Below are 20,372 nucleotides of genomic sequence, written 5' to 3' on the forward strand. Positions count from 1 at the left end.
TTGTCTCTTTCTTCTCTCTAACCTTCTGTTGCACTTCATGGTTTCATCACCAGTTTTTTTGTCCGTAGAAGGCGCTTTACCAGATTTTTTCCTAGCATTTCCTGTTTTGAACGTCCTCTTCCTCTAAATTCCCACGCTCCAATGAATTCAGAATATTTCCACTCCAGGACAATATTGGTCTTCCTCTTTTAGCATGCCTGATGAAATCTATCTAAATACTTGGCCATCTACGTTCTTTCATTCGTAGATGTCCAAACCACTCCACACCACTTCTATTCTATAAACTAATACTATGTAGCAATAATTTACTCAATTTCAGTATTAATTTATTCAAATTTTAGTAAATTTCCAAAAGGCAGATTTCGCTATGATACACCTCACTGTGTTACTGGACAAAAACGATCAGTAGAGCATGATATATGACATGTAGACTTAAGATTTTTGGTATTTGCATACTTCTGTGTTAATTATGTGAATGTTTTACACAAGCACCGTGCTCTGTTCATGTGCACTTCATTACTAAATAATAAATAATGAATATTGCTGTAATTTATCGGTATTTTAATTTACACTGGGTGAAGAAAAATGGTAAAATCTATTTACAGGCAGAAAATCGATATTATGGTACTTTCTCAACGCGAAATAAATGTAGGAGGGAGGAAGTATCTGACTCAACGCGTCAGATGGCTGGATATGGATAACTAAGTTCAGCACACATAGTCGTTGGGCAGGATAAGGAATTATGGATTTCGTTCAACGCACCAAATCGAAGGGATTCGGAACACGTTCAGCGGACCTATTCCGATGGTTAGTTATCCTCCGTTCAACAGAGAGAATTAACTAATGGATTTCTTTTGGGTCTTTTATACTGTTAGAAACGGTATAATAACATGTTTCGTTGAATACATAGGCGTACTCTAGACGATAAGAGTATAATAGAGAATTATCAGTTCTTTTATCTTTTATAGAAACCACTACAAAATTTGCTGGGAACTCTCCACAAATAGCATTTTCATACGCTTTATTGGAAAATATTAACGTTATGTTTAGAAAAAGATTATAACATACTCCATATTGGAAAACAGGAGGTTCCTGGACTGGACGGTCTACAATTGACAATATTTTATTGTTGATATAACTATTAGAGAGAAAAAACGACAATCAATAATTAAGGAACCGTATGGTATTTGCGGACCTTACTAAGGCCTGTGACAATATGACAGTCAGTTTAACGTCTTGAGACGTTGACAGTAATAGCAAAGTAATCTTTTATAAGGTTTTGAATACATTCCGAAATGATTAAAATTACACGAAAAGGGTTGCTTTTTTGTACTTGTTGACATCACTGGCTTATAGCACTTTTGTGTTTTGTGTTTATTTATATTTTGTTTTTAATTTCACGCTTGATATATACATACAGTTGGAACCGTTGATCTTTACCAGTGCTACATCATTTAACACATTCGGTGCCCATCTTGAACAAGCGTCTCTTGGGTGGTACCACGTACTTAAATCGTTCATTTAGTAACACAGTACTATTGACGCCACTTATGCGTCATCGGTACCTTTGATAAAACCTTTGTGACGCTACTCGTGCGTTATGGGCACCGAACGGGTTAAAGCGTATGAAATAGAGTGTAAAAAATTAAATAGGGTGTAACAAGAAGATAGGGCAGAAATTAAAACATATATTCTGGACTCAAAAATAGCTTTTCTCTCTCCAATGGCGCTACAGCCCAACTCGAGCCTTCGTCTCCTCCAAACCATGCCTCCAAATTTTGCACGTTTGGTACCACTTTGTCCTCCGACCTTTTCCGTGCCCTTCCTTTTGTCCTTGCACCTTGATTTTACTATCTAGGGCTCTGTTCTGCAATCAGAGCTCAGCGAAGTCTCTAAAGTTTAACAAACATAGCTCAAAGGGTTCCTTGTCGATACCTGGAGTCTTGTAGTCTTTTGTGCTCGTATTGCTTATTTTACCTTTTCCATCGTCGGGAGTTCTATATTTTTGGTGTCTCTCTCAATGGGATGTACGTCCAATATGCTTTTCATTTTTTGCGCCCCTATAAGAGTTTGGAAATAGATTTTTCAAACTGATTTTATTTCTTTGGAATGGCTAGTTATCTGCCCCAATGATCTTTTTTGTTACGTAAATTACTTTTGTTTTGATTTCTTCCCAATGTTCTTCGAAAGATTCTCATCAACTTATCGTTAAGAATCATATCAATATCCGCATAAGAATTCTTAGATGCGAATAGAATAAGATAAGTCAATGTGGTCATCAACATCTCTACGAGATAGGCACCTTTAAAATTTTAGAAGAAGTTCTTCGGTGTCTAGACTGGTACACAGTCTGAAATGGTGCTCCAGCGTATTATAACGAAGTTATGAAATAGCTTTTCGCTAGGACGTTGATAGCCAGGACGTTGATAGCCAGGACGTTGATGCATCTATCTCTTGACCACCCGCAGGTCCAGATCTTAACCCTATTTACTTTTGTTGTGGAGTTTTATGAAAGACAAACTAGAGAACTATTCCAAGGGCAAAAAGTTTCAAAAACAGTGTGTTAAGCTAATGTTGCCGTAATAATAATTTAGTTGTAACGCACAGAAAAAAATTGGAGATTTAAGGAATCAATAAATTCCATAAAATGTTTGTGATTTCGTTACTTTTTAAGATGCTTTTATAATAAAAAAAGCAACATGCCCAAGCAACAATTCACCAGATATAGGAAAACTTCAAAGGACTATAACTTTTGATAACTTTTTGGGTGTGCACATTTGTACTAAAGTAAATAAAGTTCAATCTAGCTATTTTTGACACCAGAATATGTGTTTTAGTCTATTTTATGTATGTTTTTAAATGTAGGACATACTGATATTAGAATAAACGTTTATATTATATCTTGTTGAGCACATTGACTCACAGGTAAAGATCCACGGTCCCTACTGTTATATTCAATATAAATATGTCACTGCTTGTGTGCATGTAAGTGTATTAGCTTTGTACATTACTTGTGTATAGATGGTAGCACCGCATCCTCGCTAGACGCTCTTTGGGACCTCCATCCTAACGCTTTATACGAAGCTGGATTAAGCCGACACAAAGGTAAGTTGTCATTATTAGACCAGGTGATATAGGTGATATTTTTTATTTAAAAGTATTTTGCAATCTATTGAGTATCAACAATAAGCAAAAGTAGTGACATTGACTAAAGACAAGAAGGATTTTACCAGCTGGTATGAATCAAAGTACCTACAATTATTATAAAGTTATATAGGAAATAGAACATACTAACAGATGAGTTAACAAATTTACTCTAAATGATAAGTCCAGTGCAGTGGTTTGAATCTTGTTAACCTACGTTGATAAAATTAATTTTTGATTGGAAGCGTTGAATGATTTCGATGTTGAAGTGGCTGGTTGTTCCCCATAGTTCCAATCCATTTGTCCAGATGGGCGTCAGTATTGACTTATAGAGCAGCAATTTGTTATCCCGGGATAACTTTGATGAACGACTGATTAACCAATGCATATTTCTGAATTGGAGACCTAGTTGCTTTCTCTTATTACAGATTATTTAAAGTTACAGGGAAGCAGGTTCCTCTTCGTGTTGTAAATGTAACACGAATAGATTTTCCTCCGTTGACTTTAATTTTCCGTTCCAAAATCTGGTATTCTGTTTACGATACGCTTGAAGAAGATGTGAGGCATAAATAGGGTCAACATGTGCAGTGTAAGATTGCAGCATCGTCGGCAAATGTTCCTGATGAGGCAAATGTAGTGGTTCCTGAAGAGTTGTAGGTATATGTGCTGTAAACAAGAGATTCAAGGTATTCTCCTTTTCATGAACATTTTTCAGTGCGTCACAAATTATAGAAAAAAAGGTAAGTCCGTGATAATACACATTTATGACATTTATTATAACGTGACATTTTAGTTAAATCTGACAGTTGTCAAATTTTATTTTCAATTTGGAATAAAACCAAATCAATTGTGTCTATTGCATTTATAAAATGGTATTTTCTTTCATTTGTATAGTCTTATAAATTGTACAGATTATATTGATAATATTATTATTTTATTTAATAAATAATTCTTTTTTGATTATGGCGCCATCTATCGACAACTAGAATAATCACCGAACTAGAATAATTACCAAAGTATTCAGAGACGTGCCTTTTTTTCTGTCACATACAATTTAATGCGTTAGAGAGAAATCGAAAAACTGTGACGCACTGAAAGATGATCATGAGAAAAAGAATAGGTCCCAGCACACCACCCTGTGGTACGCCAGCTTTGATGGTTTGGAAGTTGCATCTTGATATTTAATTAAGTAACACCTGCCTGGAAAGTATGACTCAAAGGGAATGTAAAAGCTGTACGGTAATGTCCTTTTTAGCTTGTATAGAAGGCCTTCATGCTGCACCTTGTCAAATGCCTGCCTAACATCCAGAAACGCCGCTGAACAGTACCTCTTGAAGTCAAAATCGTCATTTATGTTTTACCTTCTTCTTAACGTGGCCTATCAAGTCCCCTTGACGTTGGCGATCAACATGGCGAAACTGTCTCTGTCTCGAGCTATTCAAAATAGTTGTTCTGCTTTCTTTATTCCTGTCCACTCCCGGATATTCTTCAACCAAGAGGTCTGCTTTCTACCAATTCCTCTGCGTCCTTTGATTTTACCCATCCTAATAAGTTTAAGAATATTATACCGCTCTCCCCTTACTACGTGTTCAAAATAGGCCATCTTTCTATATTTGATGTTATCAAGCAGCTCGCGGGCAGCATTTGCTCTCTTAAGGGGGGGGGGGTATGGTTTGAAATATTTAATTTTTTTTATTATTTCAAATAAAAGTGCATACTTTCAAGAATACACTCTGAAAATTTCAAAATAATCGGAGTAAAATTACCAGAGATACAGGGTGTTGAATATCCCTACCTTCGACTCGCTTTGCCGCGACTTCTCGCCAGCACGCTTGAGCGTAGTGAGAAACGTTAAACAACTGTTCGCCTTCTCTTTTGTAGATTATTCCTCGATTCAAAAAACATATTCCAAAGTGCATTACTTTACGATTTGGCAGACAAATAAGAAGATGAAGATGCAGTTGTCAAAACTTTAAACGCATTTTTCTCAAAACTGCTTTTTCAAATGCGGTGGACATTGTAACTGAAAAACTACTAGGCCGATCTACCTGATATTTTGCATAGATTTTCTTTAGACATTTCGTGAGGTAACAACGTCGAGATATTTTTCTTTTTTTTGCTTATTTTTTGTTCAACAATAATAAATCTGTTGATTTTCACAAAATTTTTACCAAAAATTAAATTTTTTTGATTTTTGAGTGATACCAAAAATTCAAAAATCATTAAAAATAAAAAAACTCGACGTTGTGACCTCGTGAAACTCATAAGCTAATAAAATCTTTTTGAATTTTTTGTTTCGTATGATCGAGTGTCGAGTTCTGATGTCCACCGCAAAATCCATTTTTTTGTGAGCTGCCTGTCAAAATTTGTCACCAATGGATTATTTTTCAATATTTTGGATTGAATTTTTTTCTAACATATTCTTTGAATTGTACTTAATATGCTTATTTAATTTAAAAATAAAATAATTCTACCATAGCTTCGAAAAAAATTCACAAAAATGTGCTTGATATGTTGATTTCAAACCATACCCCCTCCTTAAGGACTGCCACATTTGTCAGCATAGGACTGACCAAATGTAACATTTAATCATGCGCTTTCAAAGTTGAAGTTGCAAGTTATCATTACAGAAGAATGACCTCATTTTTAAAAATGTCGTGCGGGCTATCTCGATTCTACATTTTATCTCTTTATCTGGATCTAGTTCTTCAGTAATATGGCAACCAAGATATTTAATACTGGGTACTCTTTGAATTATATGACCATCAATATATAACCGTGAATCTTGATGGGTCAAACGGCTAAATACCATGTATTTTGTTTTTGAACAGTTTATGTTTAGGCCAAACTCTTTTCCCACTGTGTCAATGGCAATTAAAAGGTGTTGTAATCCATTCATATTATCACTTAAAATAACTGTATCGTCTGCATATCTCATTGTATTTATCAGAATTCCATTAACTTTCACACTCCATTCCAAATTATGCAGCGCTTCCTTAAATATTCTCTCTGAATATAAATTGAATAACAGTGGGGACAGTATACAACCCTGTCTGACACCTCTTTGTATTTAGCATATTTCTGTTGATTTTCCATTTATGCAAGCTGTCGCTGTTTGACGCCAGTATAATTTTTCTATGATTCGTGCATCTTGACTATCAACTCCTTTATGCTTTAACATTTTAATTAATTTGTGAAGGCCTCGATTAAAGGCCTTCTCATAGTCAATAAATACAGCAAAGGCGTTTTTCCTACTGTGGATGATACGTAGAAAGATTTTCAAAGTGTGGCTCATAAGGCTTATCGTTCTATGTTTTCATAGGCACTCTATGAAATTGTTGGATGGTTGAGTGATGAGGCTGAAATCCAAATTGGTGGTCTTGAATTAGATTTTTGATCCAGGGTTCGAGTCTTTTGAGGTTGATTGGTCTGTAAAAGATGGAGTTTCTTCTTGAGGTGTCCCCGGTTTTAGAATTGATATTATCTGAGATACTTTCCATTGATCGGGAAAGGAACCTAAGTTTAGTACGGCATTGGATATAAACGTTATAAGTTTTATGCATTTGGGAGATAATTCTTTCAACACTTTTCCACTGATCAAGTCATACCCTGGAGATTTTCTACCATTTAAATTATTAATAGCTGACATGACTGCGGACAATTTGAATTTCGGAATAGGCAAACTCATTTGATAGGGGCTTTTAAGAAATGACGATACGTTTACTTACATAGGTGAACACATCAAATCGAAAGTAAATACTTCGGATAAATGCTCTGAAAAACAACATGCTTTCTCTTGTGCACTAAACGCCCACTCTCTGTTCAATTGTCTGATTGGAGGTTACCATTTCTGAGATTGTTTCAGTTTTCTTGTGGCTTTCCATAGCGAGTAGTCGCTATTATTAGCGGAATTAAAATTTTCTAAGTAGTACTGAAGTGGCTGGTTTTTTTGGTCTTGAAATAGTTTTTTAAATTCCTTTGTTGCACTATTGACTCTACGCTTAGCAGCAGGATCTCTAGTCTCTTGCCATCTTTTCCTCAATCTTTTTTTTAGCATAATTTTTTCTTTGACTGTTTGTAATATAGGTGATATAAGCAAACAATTTTCTTTTTGTCATATATTAGCTTTTACTAATCTTACATTGAAGGTCAAATTACCTTTCGAGGATTTAGTGTTTTTAAATCGCAAAAGATTTATATTTGACGTGTTAAAAATAATCACATAGACTCCTACATATTAATAGACTGTACCTGTTTGATTCATAACTATTTATTTATAAAGACATTTAGTAGAAATTTGTCAGAATTTGTTATCTTTGATCTTGCATACAGAGTATTTGATTAGCATGTAACAATAAAACACTGAAAACTTTTATTCTCAACATTTTCACAAAATTTATTATAATTTATTGTGACTTCAACAGCGGTTTCGGTAAAGTGCCTTTCTCAAGTGATGTTTTTTACTGTGTGTCTACATTTCATAGTCTTTAAACTGAATAAGTTGAGGAGGGGAGAGCTGTTTGTCTAAAGTTGGTCATTTAGAATTATATCAATATTTTTTAATTTATTAATTTCCATAGATTCTAATAAAGATAGCTTAAGGCCTTTATTTTGAATATGGAGAATTTAGAACTGGTTATTAAAAAATTGATGTAGAAGGTGAAGTGCGTACGTAGAATCTATTTTATTTTATTGAAAACTATTTTGTGTTCTCCTATACCAGGGGTGGGCAAAAGCCGGCCCGCGGGCCGGATCCGGCCCTTTTGCTTACTTTATCCGGCCCATGGAGAAATCTCGCAAGCGATTTTTTTAAGAGCGTAATGCATTCATTTTTTTTCGAATCCTGAGAAAACTAATAAATATTTTTGAAAAATTTAAACGCAGAATGAAATATTACATTATTACCGAGGGCCGAAAGTCCCTGAAAACTTCTATATTGTTTATCACAGATGGAAAAAAGAGAAAATTTTAGTGTGATTTTTAATTTCAAATTATATCTTTCCTCTCTGTTCCTTTTCCATTCTGTGCAACACCATTTCGTTCGTAATAATGATCGGTCCATGGTATTTTCATAATTCCTCTAAAAAGCCACATCTCAAAAGCTTGCAGCTTTTTTATTAAGTCAGCATTAACAATCCAATAAAGAAGAATAGAGTGGACATAACATTTTTATTATATCCCGGTTTTTTATAGCGTTCTCTGTCTTCCGGTTGCCAGTTTCCAACTTCGTCCGTCGTTGCATTCGTCAGGGTGAAGTTTCCTTTCCGACATTGCCTTCTGAATGCCGCCTAGCCAGGATTGTTTCGGCGTTCCTCTCTTCCTTCTTTCCCTTGGCGTCCATTTTAAAATTTGTTTTGGCAGCCTGTCTTCGTCCATTGACGTCGTACATGACCATACCAGACCAGATCAGTTGTCTCCTTTGAATTTCGTCTATGATGGTGACTTGAAATAACATTTTACCATTCGGTATTAGATTTGCAGATTGAATCTTTGGTTACTCAGTAATTTCCTCATCTTCAAAAAGGCTGCTCTTGATTACTCTATTCTTGATCGAATTTCTGAAGTTCATTTTTTATCTGGATCCTTGTTATGGCTTAATACAGTGCGCTGGAATAAGTGTTACCCCTCCCTATTAACTTATTTATTTTTAGCACATAAGCAAAACGCTCGAACAGGTCGATTTTTAAAACAGTCATGGTATATTCTGGCATCAATGTTTCGAACTTTACATGATCCCTCTTCATGTGACAGTCATAACTTTGATTTTTTAAATGGGAAAGTACATCATGTGACACCTCATTTAAAAGCTTTTGAGATACTGATTACAAAAATGTATAATACTTAAATCCTTTTTGAGAGCGTAGGCGCAAAATTTCAGGTCGAATTATTTTTAAATGTATTCATTTTTTGCGGATCCTGAGAAAACTAGTAAGTATTTTTGAAAAATTTAAACGCAATATGAAATATTACGGTATTACCGAGGGTTTTAAGTCCCTGGGAACTTCTTTAATGATGATTTTAATAAGTTACAGGGGTGAAAAAAATAGACAATTAAGAGTAATGTTTAACTTAAAATATATAATTCAAAAGAAACTTTTTGTTTATTTTAAGGGACTTTCAGCTCTCGGTAATAATGTAATCTTTCATTCTGCGTTTAAATCTTTCAAAAATACTTATTAGTTTTCTCAGGATCCGCAAAAAATGAATGCATTTAAAAATATTTCGACCGAAATTTTACGCTTGCGCTCTTAAGAAATATTTAAGTATTATACATTTTTGTAATCTCAAAGGCTTTTAAATGAGGTGTCACATGATGTACTTTTCCATTTAAAAAATCAAAGTTATGCCTGTCACCTGAAGAGGGTTCATGTAAAGTTCGAAACATTGATGCCAGAATATACTACGATTGTTTTAAAAATCAACCTGTCCGAGCGTTTTGCTTAAGTGCTAAAAATAAATAAGTTAATAGGGAGGGGTAACACTTATTCCAGCGCACTGTACCGGGTGTCCACTTATATTTTCCCCCATTTTAACTGCCTATAACTTCTAAACGGCTCAAGATAGAAATATGCGGTTTTCACTGAAATGTTTTATTTTAGTAAAAGTTTTGTCTGAATGGATGGAATTTTTTATATCGCTTTCAAATACGAAATAAAAAATGGCGGATTTTTGAAAAGAACTTTGTTGACTTTTTTTTAATGGAACACCCAGTATATTCTTTTGTAAATTGAAAGAAAGGTCATTCACGTATCTAGCGATATAAAGTATTTCAAAATCGGTTGTCAAATCACTGAGTAATTAATTTTTAAAGTGAGAGGTGCAACGTGGATATCACATACCTAAATAACATAACTAAGCAAGTTATGTGATTTCCACATTGCATCTCTCATTTTAAAAATTAGTTGCTCAATCATTTGACAACCGACTTTAAAAAATTTTATATCTCTGGATAGACAAATGACCGTTTTTTCAAGTTTTTAGGTAAATTGCCATTTTTTTATATCGCTTTTATATAAAAAATGGCGAATTTAAAAAAAAAACGTTGTTGACTTTTTTTATTAAAATACCCAGTATATTTTTTGTGTCTTGAAAAAACGGTCATTTACCTATCCAACGATATAAAAAATTTTAAAATCGGTTGCCAAATGACTGAGCAATTAATTTTTAAAATGAGAGATGCAATGTGGAAATCACATAACATAATAACGTGTGATCCAAAATTATTGTCACCATAGGTGGCTCTGAACGACAGAGATAGCTTACAGTGCATGTCCATTCTTAATTCAGATATATTTACCAGTTTACGTCAACTTTGCAGTGTACGTTAACTTAACAAGAAAAGTTAGGTTATGTAGAGATGTTGGTTGTTTGATTTTATTTATTATTGTTACTTATAATTTTGTTAATTCTTTTTATTTTTGATTAAAGTTCTGTGTTAAAGGTTTTGACTGATTTTTTATGTTTTATAATGTTAATCAAAATTAATTGATAAACCAATGATATAAATTCAGATTCAAAGAGGACATACGTAATTTTTTGCACGGCTAGCTTTGATCCCAATAATTTTGGATCGCTCGTTATCATTTTGCTCAGTTATGTTATTTAGGTATGTGACATCCACGTTGCACCCCTCATTTTAAAAATTAATTACTCAGTGATTTGGCAACCGATATTGAAAAACTTTATATCGCTGGATAGGTGAATGACCTTTATGTCAATTTACAAAAAAATATACTGGGTGTTCCATTAAAAAAAAGTCAACAAAGTTTTTTTCAAAAATCCGCCATTTTTTATTTCGTATTTGAAGGCGATATAAAAAATTCAATCCATTCAGACAAAACTTTTACTAAAATAAAACATTTCAGCGAAAACCGCATATTTCTATCTTGAACCGTTTAGATAGAAGTTATAGGCAGTTAAAATGGGGGAAAATATAAGTGGACACCCGGTAAAATGGAGCTTATTAAAAATTTCGTAATTTTACTGGGAACAAATTGTTCGCATGTACACACCAGAAAGACAATTTATTATTATTAACAGTCAAATGTCTTTCTCCAAATGCTTTAAAATGATACTTTAGTATCTTTGTCAAAAAATTTCTTGGGCAGAGAAAAATCTCCACCAAAAACATTAGCGTACATACTGGGTATAGTCTTCCGGCCCGGGAGACATTTTGAAAATTTCATTTTGGCCCGCGCTTAAAAGTATTTACCCACCCCTGTCCTATACGTTTGTTAAAGGTCCTACCAGTTTGACCGATGTAAATTTTTCGGTAATCACCACATGTAAATTTGTATACATCACTGTGTAAGTGCTCTTTCTTTCGGTTCTTGTTGTTTTTAATATAGTTGCTTAAGTTATTGTTTGTACTGAAAGCTGGTGTTATTCTTTTCTTTTTTATGTGTTTGGCTATTTTAGTTGATATCTTGCCTCTACATGTAATCGAGCAGAAAGTTCTGGGCTTTTTCCTGGCGGTGGAAAGATTCATATCAGGGCTTTCTTATACAGTTTTGGTTTTAAAAGTTTGTGTGTATTGTTTGGTCGTTGTACCCATTGTTTACTGCAATTTGCTTAATAATATTCAATTCTATCTCAAAGTTTTTTTTAGCATGGAAATTTCTATTAATCTGTGTAACATACTATGGTAGGCTGCCAATTTATGTTGTGTAGAATGGGATGATGAATTGTGTATAGTTGTGTCAGTATGGGTAGGTTTATGAAATAGTCGAGGAAATGAAGCATTTTGGCTCGCAATTTTTTCGTTCAGCATGGATTTACTTGAAATTTTCACAGAAGTTAGGGAATAGTCCAAGGATCATTTTCTATATCATGCCGCTGTACGCTAAAACCTTGGGGGTAGTTGCCACCCCATCTCGGGGCGGGAATTTTTTATTACATTTTAACCATGCAAATCCATGTAAAAAGTGATTCTAAGAAAAAAATGTTGTTTACATTTTCTTCGTAAAACTAATATTTTTCGAGTTATTCGCGCTTGAAAGTAACAGGTTTTCGATGAAAAAATCGACTTTTTTAGAGGGTTTTTTGAGAATACCCCGAAAAATATGCATTTAATCAAAAAAACTGTAGATATCAAAATTGTATCTTTTAGTAACACAAACCAAATTCTTTTTCTATAATATCTTTAAGACCAATACAAATCGAGATACGGCATGTTAAATGTTAGCTTTATTCGTCAAATGCATAATTTGAAATATTCAAAGTAAAATAACGGAAAAACTTTGCATTTTTCGAGGAAAACTTAAATATCCTTTTTTCAATCATACAGTTAGGCCTTTCAAAAAATAATAATAAAACGTTTCTAGCCTGAAAATTAAGCGACTTATGACCAAAAAAGGTCGGTACCTGCTTTTCTCTATGAAAAAATCAGTGAAAACAACCCCCTAACTGCCCTCCTAATTAAAAATTGGTCCTCACCTTTCTGTAATTCCTTGTATATTTGTATTATCAATACACCCAAGAAGTTTGACCTATATAAAAGGCCTAATTTTAGAAAAATGGGAGTTTAAAGAAAAATTAATTTTTTGGAATTTCCCATTTTTTACCTTTTACTTCAAAATATCTCCGAAAATACTGGATATACGAAAAATATGATGGACTACAAAATTGTATCTTTTTTAATAACTAAAATTTTATTGTGCACAGATTTTCGTTACAGTGAACAGTTAGCGAGATATAGCTGTTTAAAACCTCTATTTACGAGCAAACACCCCCTTATTCGAGCCCTTTAAACCCATAGGCGTAACCAGGATGATCCCAAGGGGGGTTACAACTACTGGAAAGGGAGGTTACAACTACTGGAAGGTCTCTGAGGGGTACGGTGTTAAGCGTATAGAGCTCAAAGTACATCCCAATGGGGGGGGGATTATAACCCCCAAAACCCCCCTGGTTACGCCTATGTTTAAACCCACCCTAATTAAAAACTAAGGGATCTTACGGAATTTAGTTTACACAGTCTTATGACTCTTCAAAAATTCTACAGTCTAAGTCATTTTTGAAAAAAGTTTTTATCGCCAAAAATGAAGGAGCTATGTTTATAAAACGAATTTTTTTTCAAAAAATTCGGATAGTCCGCTTATGGATAATTTTCAATGTATGTATAATACCACAGAACCGGTTCGTATACTGGAAGATGACTAAAAAACTATTTGTATTTGTACATACTTGTAAATTCGTATTTTTGTGTAAATAAATGTTTTTGTAATTCTTTAATTCTACTTTTTTTCTGTATAGATTTATTAAAATATCTACTTATAAAAACTGTAATGTTATTAAGGGTGGTTTTAAAGGGTTGAAATATTATAATATTATATCCTAAAGTATAAAACAATCATTTAACCAATCAAAACCAAATTTTACCCATATTAAAGTTTACAATGTTTTTATATAATTTTTGACAATAAGGGGTAGTTTACACCCCTAAAAATAATCAACGCCGTTAAGCATGATATAGAATATGAAGTACAGGGTGAGATGATCCTAATCTCTAATTTTTATGCAAATCGATGCAAGCCGAAATTATTCTTTTAGGATAAGTAAATTTTTTATATATAGCTCCAACAAGGGTGGTTTTAAGGGTTGAAATACTATGATAGTATATCTTAAAGCATAAAACAATCATTATGTAACTAATAAGAACCACATGTTGACAATATTAAAGTTTAAAATGTTATTTTATAATTTTTTACAATTAGGGGTAGTTTTAACCCTTAAAAAACCAAAAGCGTACAACGGCTCAATATAGAAAATGAACTAGAGGGTGTATTGAGCCTAATCACAAATTTTTGTACAAATCGATGCTGGACGAAAAAATTGCGAAGTTTTGCCATTTTTTCAGCTTCATTTCCTCGACTAAAATACGGAGAACTTACGTTGTTTTTAAGTCTGATAATTTTTAAAAACAAACATAATTTATTCGTATTTCTCTATCATTCACAAAGTTCTAGATCACTAATGTGGTCCTATTGTATCATTTTTAAGAGTTCAGCTGTTATTTTCTCTGGTGCAGTTGCTTTCTTGGTTTTGACTGACTTTATTGCATGAAGAACTTCATATTTTAAAACTTCAGGTCCTTAGGACCTATAGGTTCGATTTCCATCACCAATGTGTGTGTTAACTTCTTTACTTATGGAATTCATTTCATTGATTTCGAAGATATGGGAAAATTGAAAAAAAGGTTGTTTACTCTGCTTCTGATACGATTGCACTATTAGGTGTTTCGTTCTTCATCATATACTTGGTTTTTGCTTCGAGATCTCAAGTCGATATTGGGCATAAATGTGAATTTCTTCTACCATTTTAATGATTTGTACTGATTTGATATTTATATTTTCGGTTCCAATGGCTTTTTGGATGACTGCTTAAAAAACTACGTTGGATTGCATATCTAATGCATCTGCTTGCCTCACTTCTGCTGCATTAATTTCAAATATAGGAGTCGGAGTCGGTTCTTCTTCCACTCCGGTTTTACCCATGTAATGCCATTTTTGTGAGATTTATATAATTGCTAGGTAAGCCATGGTATGACTATCTTCTATTTTATTTCTCTTCAAATATTTGACGATACTGTAGAATTACGTAAAAAAACGTTGATAATGTTCATACACGTCAAATATACTAATGGATCTTTTTATTTATTTTAGGGTTTGTGGATGTGGTTGTTAAACCAAGTTAAACATTCCTACATGACCCCAAAAATTATCTAGTTACATTATTTATACATACATATACTAATATAACCGAAATACTTGTTTAAACAAATAGTTTTTAGAACTTAATTTATTTTTAGACGCTCACTCATAACTCATAACAAAAATCCCACATTTTATTAATTATGTAAATCATAAGCTGTGGGGCAAATAAAAAAACTATATTTTTCGCGGTGAACAGCGTTAGTGGCATGGTTGGAATAAAAAATAGTAACAACATATCAACAATAGATCAAATACATCGTATAACAAAAATATAGAAATATGTTTTCTGTTTTCCTAGACATTGAAAAAGCATTTGATAAAACACAGCACAAACACTTAGTACTAAAAATCAAATATATTACCGACTTCTCCTTAGGCAATGTTCTGGGGACCAATATTGCATTTATTATACATCTATGACATATTTGCTACAGAAAATGTTAAACTGGTCACATTTGCAGACGATACCGCAATACTAGCTGTTGGGGAGTCGTTTAAAGAGACGACAAGAAATCTCCAAAATGCAATGAATGAAAAAGATACCTGGACTAATAAATGGTGCATTTAACCCTTTCAATACGACTTTTAGATTTTATTATAGTTTCCATTTTAAACATATAGATCTAGTCGGTTAGAAAACATAAATTCTGAATTTGAAATTTTTGCATAAACTAGTTTTTGAGAAAAGTTGGGGCATATTTATTCCAGCAGTAATGAATAATATGGGGCAAATATGTCCCAAAAGTAATAAAGAAACAATATGGTATGAAAAAATATTTTTATGAACTGGAAAACATTCTATTTATGAGAGAGAGTAAAACATGTAATACAAAGTGGTACTGACAAAGACGACAAATAATTTCTGTTTTTTTTTCGATTTAAGTATATCACCTTTATCGCCTGGTAACAATTATGCATGAAGACACTAATTTGGCTTGCTGGTTGAAGAATTGTTATTGGGTTATCGATCATCAAAGGGGTATTCGTGGACTGATTCGTTTGGAGTTCAGGATTAATTTAAAATTAACTATGTGCATTGAAATATACGACTTAATGCATACTCTTGTCTATTATTATGAAAGTAAATAATATCCTATTCTCCTAACGAACTTGTCTTGAGTACATTTTACGTTTCAGGAAGACTATCATACCTCAAATTAAACCATTTGCGAGAATTCGATTTTTAAAAGTTAATTGTTTAAAAACTATCGTAGTATGTTGAAACGCTTATTTTCTTGTAGCAATTTGGAATTTTTAAGATATGATGGCCTTCCAAGGTAACGATATAGGTATAGTATAGGTTGTGTATGACTTTGGTTGCTTCATTGATCATCTACAATAAACCTTTGAAACCATGATTTTTAGTAGTCTTATTCTGTAACTTATGTCATGTTTGACGTTAAAATAATTCAATTGTCAAAGAAGCAGTGTAAAACTAATCAAGACTGGATGTTTGCATGCAGCATGCAAGTGTAAGACACGAAATTTCGAAATGAAAACTTTTTCAGAAGTAAGAAATATGTAGTATCAAATTGTTTTATACCATACACTAGTTTTTTTGGAAAGCTAAGTTCTTGCATCGCTGTCCACAGTCTAACCCTGCATACTTTATCAAATGTCTATATAAAATCTATGGACATCTGATGAAGCTCACGATTAAATTCCCAGCATTTTTCCATTAAGTATCTGTTTTATTGTGAATATCTAGTGAATGTCGATAGTAGAGCAGTCCGGTCTAAATCCTTTTTGATAATCACCAATGATTTCTTCTGTGTATATTTTAAGTTTTAATTCTTTCTAGCATAATGTTCACAATAACTTTGTACATATATGGTATTTAGGAGCTATATTCCCCGGTAGTTAATACATTGCCTTTTGTTTCCTTTTTTGCAGATTGGCATTGTTTCTTCTCGTCAAATGCCTTAAATTAGCTTATTTATAGATCTGTTCAACATTTCTCCTTCGTATTTTGAACATTTTGCAGGAATACCATCGTAGCCTTATGCCTTATTATTTAAACATTTTTAATTGTCTGGGTTACTTCTTCATATGTCGGATATTGGTCTTCTATTTCAGCTCTATGCACTTATTTGATGTATTTCTACTAGATTTGTCGTTTAACAGTTCATAGAAGTATTCCCCCACATTTTTAGGATTTCCTTGTCATCAATAATAAATCTTCTTGCAGCTCTTCTCCAAAAATTTTGTTGTCCTACAATGCACAAGTATTCGGTTTTATTTTGATTGACTTCTAGACCCCATATATCACACTCTTCAATTAATTTTCGGGCCTTATAGTTTAACACATTGCGTGCCACGTCGCTCATATATGAGAGACACAGAAATTTTGCCAGGGGCCACGTCGCTCATTTTTGATATACACGTATGACCAACTTTCATGGCCGTGGATGTGAATATCAGTGGCCCCTGAGAGTAGTATCCCGATTAATGGTCTAACAGCTAGCAACGTTTTCGAGAAATCATTTTAAGACGGCTGATTCTTTCATATATTGTTCCCTATGCTTCCTCGAACACCGTACCGGCCATCTGGCTGCTGATACAGGTTGCGTTCATTACTGCGCAGCACACCTGTACAGGTAAACACAAAATCAGGGTGATTGATTAGTGTGAAAAAGCTTAGTAGATCCGCTATAGTAATAGATACCAATAAAAGTTAATAACAAAAATTGTAGCTAACTTTGCGCTTCACGTTACAAAATTAGTTAGAATGTTACATGGTTTTCGATAACATAGTGGCAGACCAAACTTTTGTTTTTTTAAATGGAACACCCCATATTTTATTTTATATTCGAAATCTTCTTAACTTCCCCGTCACAAAAATATAAAGGTTTGTTATGTTATACAGGGTATTTACAAAGTTATAACCAATGTTCTACAGTGTGTCAATTTTAAAACTTACAATGGGCTATATCTCACGAGCAGTAGCTGATATCGAAAAATGCTTGAAACCGTTTCTAGGATAGTAAGGGGGAACTAAAATGACATGAAAGAGAGCTCACCCCCATCAACCCCCTAGGCCCCACCCACCACAACCAAAAAAGTTTAAATTGCAAACCCCTACTTGTGATATATCATTGAAAAGCCTATAAAAAATTCTATCCAATGGTATAAATAATAATTATACTGGATGTTAATATCAGCCGGCTTACTGTGACTTTCGTATTTGTAATGCTATCTCCCGGACTATTATTTTGAATGATAAGTGTCCGTCGGTACGTTATTTTTGTTAAATAAAAACTTAATTTGCCGTTTTTGCAAAACAAGTTGTAAGCATTTGTTTTTGGTATCTGTCAGATTCAATAATTATTTTTGGTTTATTTGATACTTTTAAATGTCATTAGTTTTTATCATTTTTGTACGATCAGTACTGTCATTCAGCTGTAGTTGTCACTTAGACTTGTCGGTACTTTAGTGATGCGAACCCGCATCGATTCAGAGAAGGTCACACTCAATATCCTGAAATACTAAATGTTTGGGCAGGAATATTAGGCGATTCTATAATTGACCCCTTGTTCATAACAGGCAATTTAAGTGGCGACATTTATCTCGATATGCTGGAAAACACCATTGAACCTTTAATTGTGCACGAATTAGAGGACCAAAGGGGCGACCAAGGTAACCTAGCTCTAGACGAAGATTTGCTGCACTTCCAACAAGATGGAGCACCTCCTCACTATGTAGCTCCAGTTAGGCGCTGGTTGGATACTAATTATCCGAATAAATGGATTGGAAGGAGAGGTCCTATTAAGTGGCCACCAAGGTAACCAGACATACCGCCACCTGACTTTTTCTATGGGGTTACCTCAAGTCAGTTGTTTATAAATCTCAACCTGCGTCACTTGAGGAATTGCGAGAAAGAATTATGCAAGCATGTCGCGCTATTACCAGAACAACATTTGCCAAAGTTCGTGCAGAATTTGAAAATAGGCTGTATTTTTGTTAACAAAACAATGGAACTCACTTTGAACATTTACTTAATTGACATTTTTAACAAATTTGTAGTTCAACAAAAACCTCATTAAATTTTCCATTTAAGCCAAAGTTTCACAATTATTTCTTCACCCTGTATAATTATTATTTATACCATTGGATAGCATTTTTATTCGCGGTGTGCAAGTACTTGGAAAGGGAAACGAGAAACGACCGTGCGCGAGTCGCGGAGAAATATTGCATCTATCTTAAATAATTCATATTGTCAATTGAAATTGTCAAATTGACGTATATTTCATACCTTCTGTCATTGACGCAGAAAAATTATATATTGCTCCACAATATTGATATGATATGAAATTATTATATAAAGGTAAATTTAATTAATTGTATTTTGCTTGCAGTACTGCATTTTAATAACTGATTTTATTTACTACATACAATTGTTTACGTTTGCTAAACATAACCTGTATCTTATTTTTTCTTCTTATTATTTTTTTGGACTATGGTCTTGACAATTATCCAGCAACCAGGACTAATATAATTGGCCAATATAATTAAAAGTGCGAATAAAAGTACAGAGCGTAGAAATAGAGGTCGCTTTGCCGAACTTGCACGGTCCCAATAGGCTTTTCAATGATGTATCACAAGTAGGGGTTTGCAAATTAAACTTTTTGGGTTGTGGTGGGTGGGGCCTAGGGGGTTGATGGGGGTGAGTTCTCTTTTATGTCATTTTAGTTCCCCCTTACTATCCTAGAAATGGTTTTAAGCATTTTTCGATATCAGCTTTTGTTCGTGAGATATAGCCCATTGTAAGTTTTAAAATTGACACACTGTATGCAAATCGTAATAAGTTCAGCTCCCTGTATAAATAAAAATAAGCACAACAGCAATGGTTTATTGGTGTCATATTTTTTGTTGATTGTCAAAATTTATAAAAAATGGTTGATATTGCTAATTTTCTTTATATCAAATACAGGGTGAGCCAAAACGCAAGTACATTATTTTCACAGTAATTTTAAATAGAACACCCTAATTAATAACTTGCTCTGAAAAATGAAAATATCTCAAAAACTGACAAATTTAGGCATAGGGAATATTATACAAAAATTAAAGTACGGTAATGATATTTTTCGATAGTAATATAAAATACAGGGTGTCCATTTAAAATTTCTTAGACAAGAATGTAGGTACTTGCGCTTTGACTCACCCTGTATTCGATATAAGAAAAATTAGCAATATCAACAATTCTGAAAAAATTTTCACAATCAACAAAAAAATATGGCACCAATAAACCATCGCTGTTGTGCTTTTTTTATTTATACAGGGAGCTGAACTTGTTACGATTTTCATAAAAAAATGGTTATAACTTTGTAAAAGCCCTATATAACATAACAAACCTTTATATTTTTGTGATGGGGAAGTTAAGAGGTTTTCGAATATAAAATAAAATATAGGGTGTTCCATTTAAAAAAAAACATAAGTTTTTTCAATTTCCTGTAACAATCTAACTAATTTCATAATGTGAAGCTGAAAGTTGGCCACAATTTTCATTATTAACTTTTA

General features: G+C 33.3%; 1 protein-coding gene across 7 annotated transcripts in view; it reads left to right on the forward strand.

Annotated features, from left to right (window-relative positions):
* LOC114336846 (restin homolog) overlaps positions 1-20,372 on the forward strand; it is a 169,696-nt gene that overhangs the window by 75,279 nt on the left and 74,045 nt on the right. For 4 of the 7 annotated variants that reach the window (XM_050661518.1, XM_050661519.1, XM_050661520.1 and 1 more), the window contains exon 3: positions 3,022-3,105. The exons of the other annotated variants lie outside the window; for them this stretch is intronic. In XM_050661518.1, the coding sequence (XP_050517475.1) occupies positions 3,022-3,105 (84 nt within the window). The remainder of the gene's footprint in view (positions 1-3,021; positions 3,106-20,372) is intronic. 7 annotated transcript variants of the gene reach the window in all.

This window comes from Diabrotica virgifera, chromosome 9, assembly GCF_917563875.1.
Source record: "Diabrotica virgifera virgifera chromosome 9, PGI_DIABVI_V3a".
NCBI classification, from domain to species: Eukaryota; Metazoa; Arthropoda; class Insecta; order Coleoptera; family Chrysomelidae; genus Diabrotica; species Diabrotica virgifera.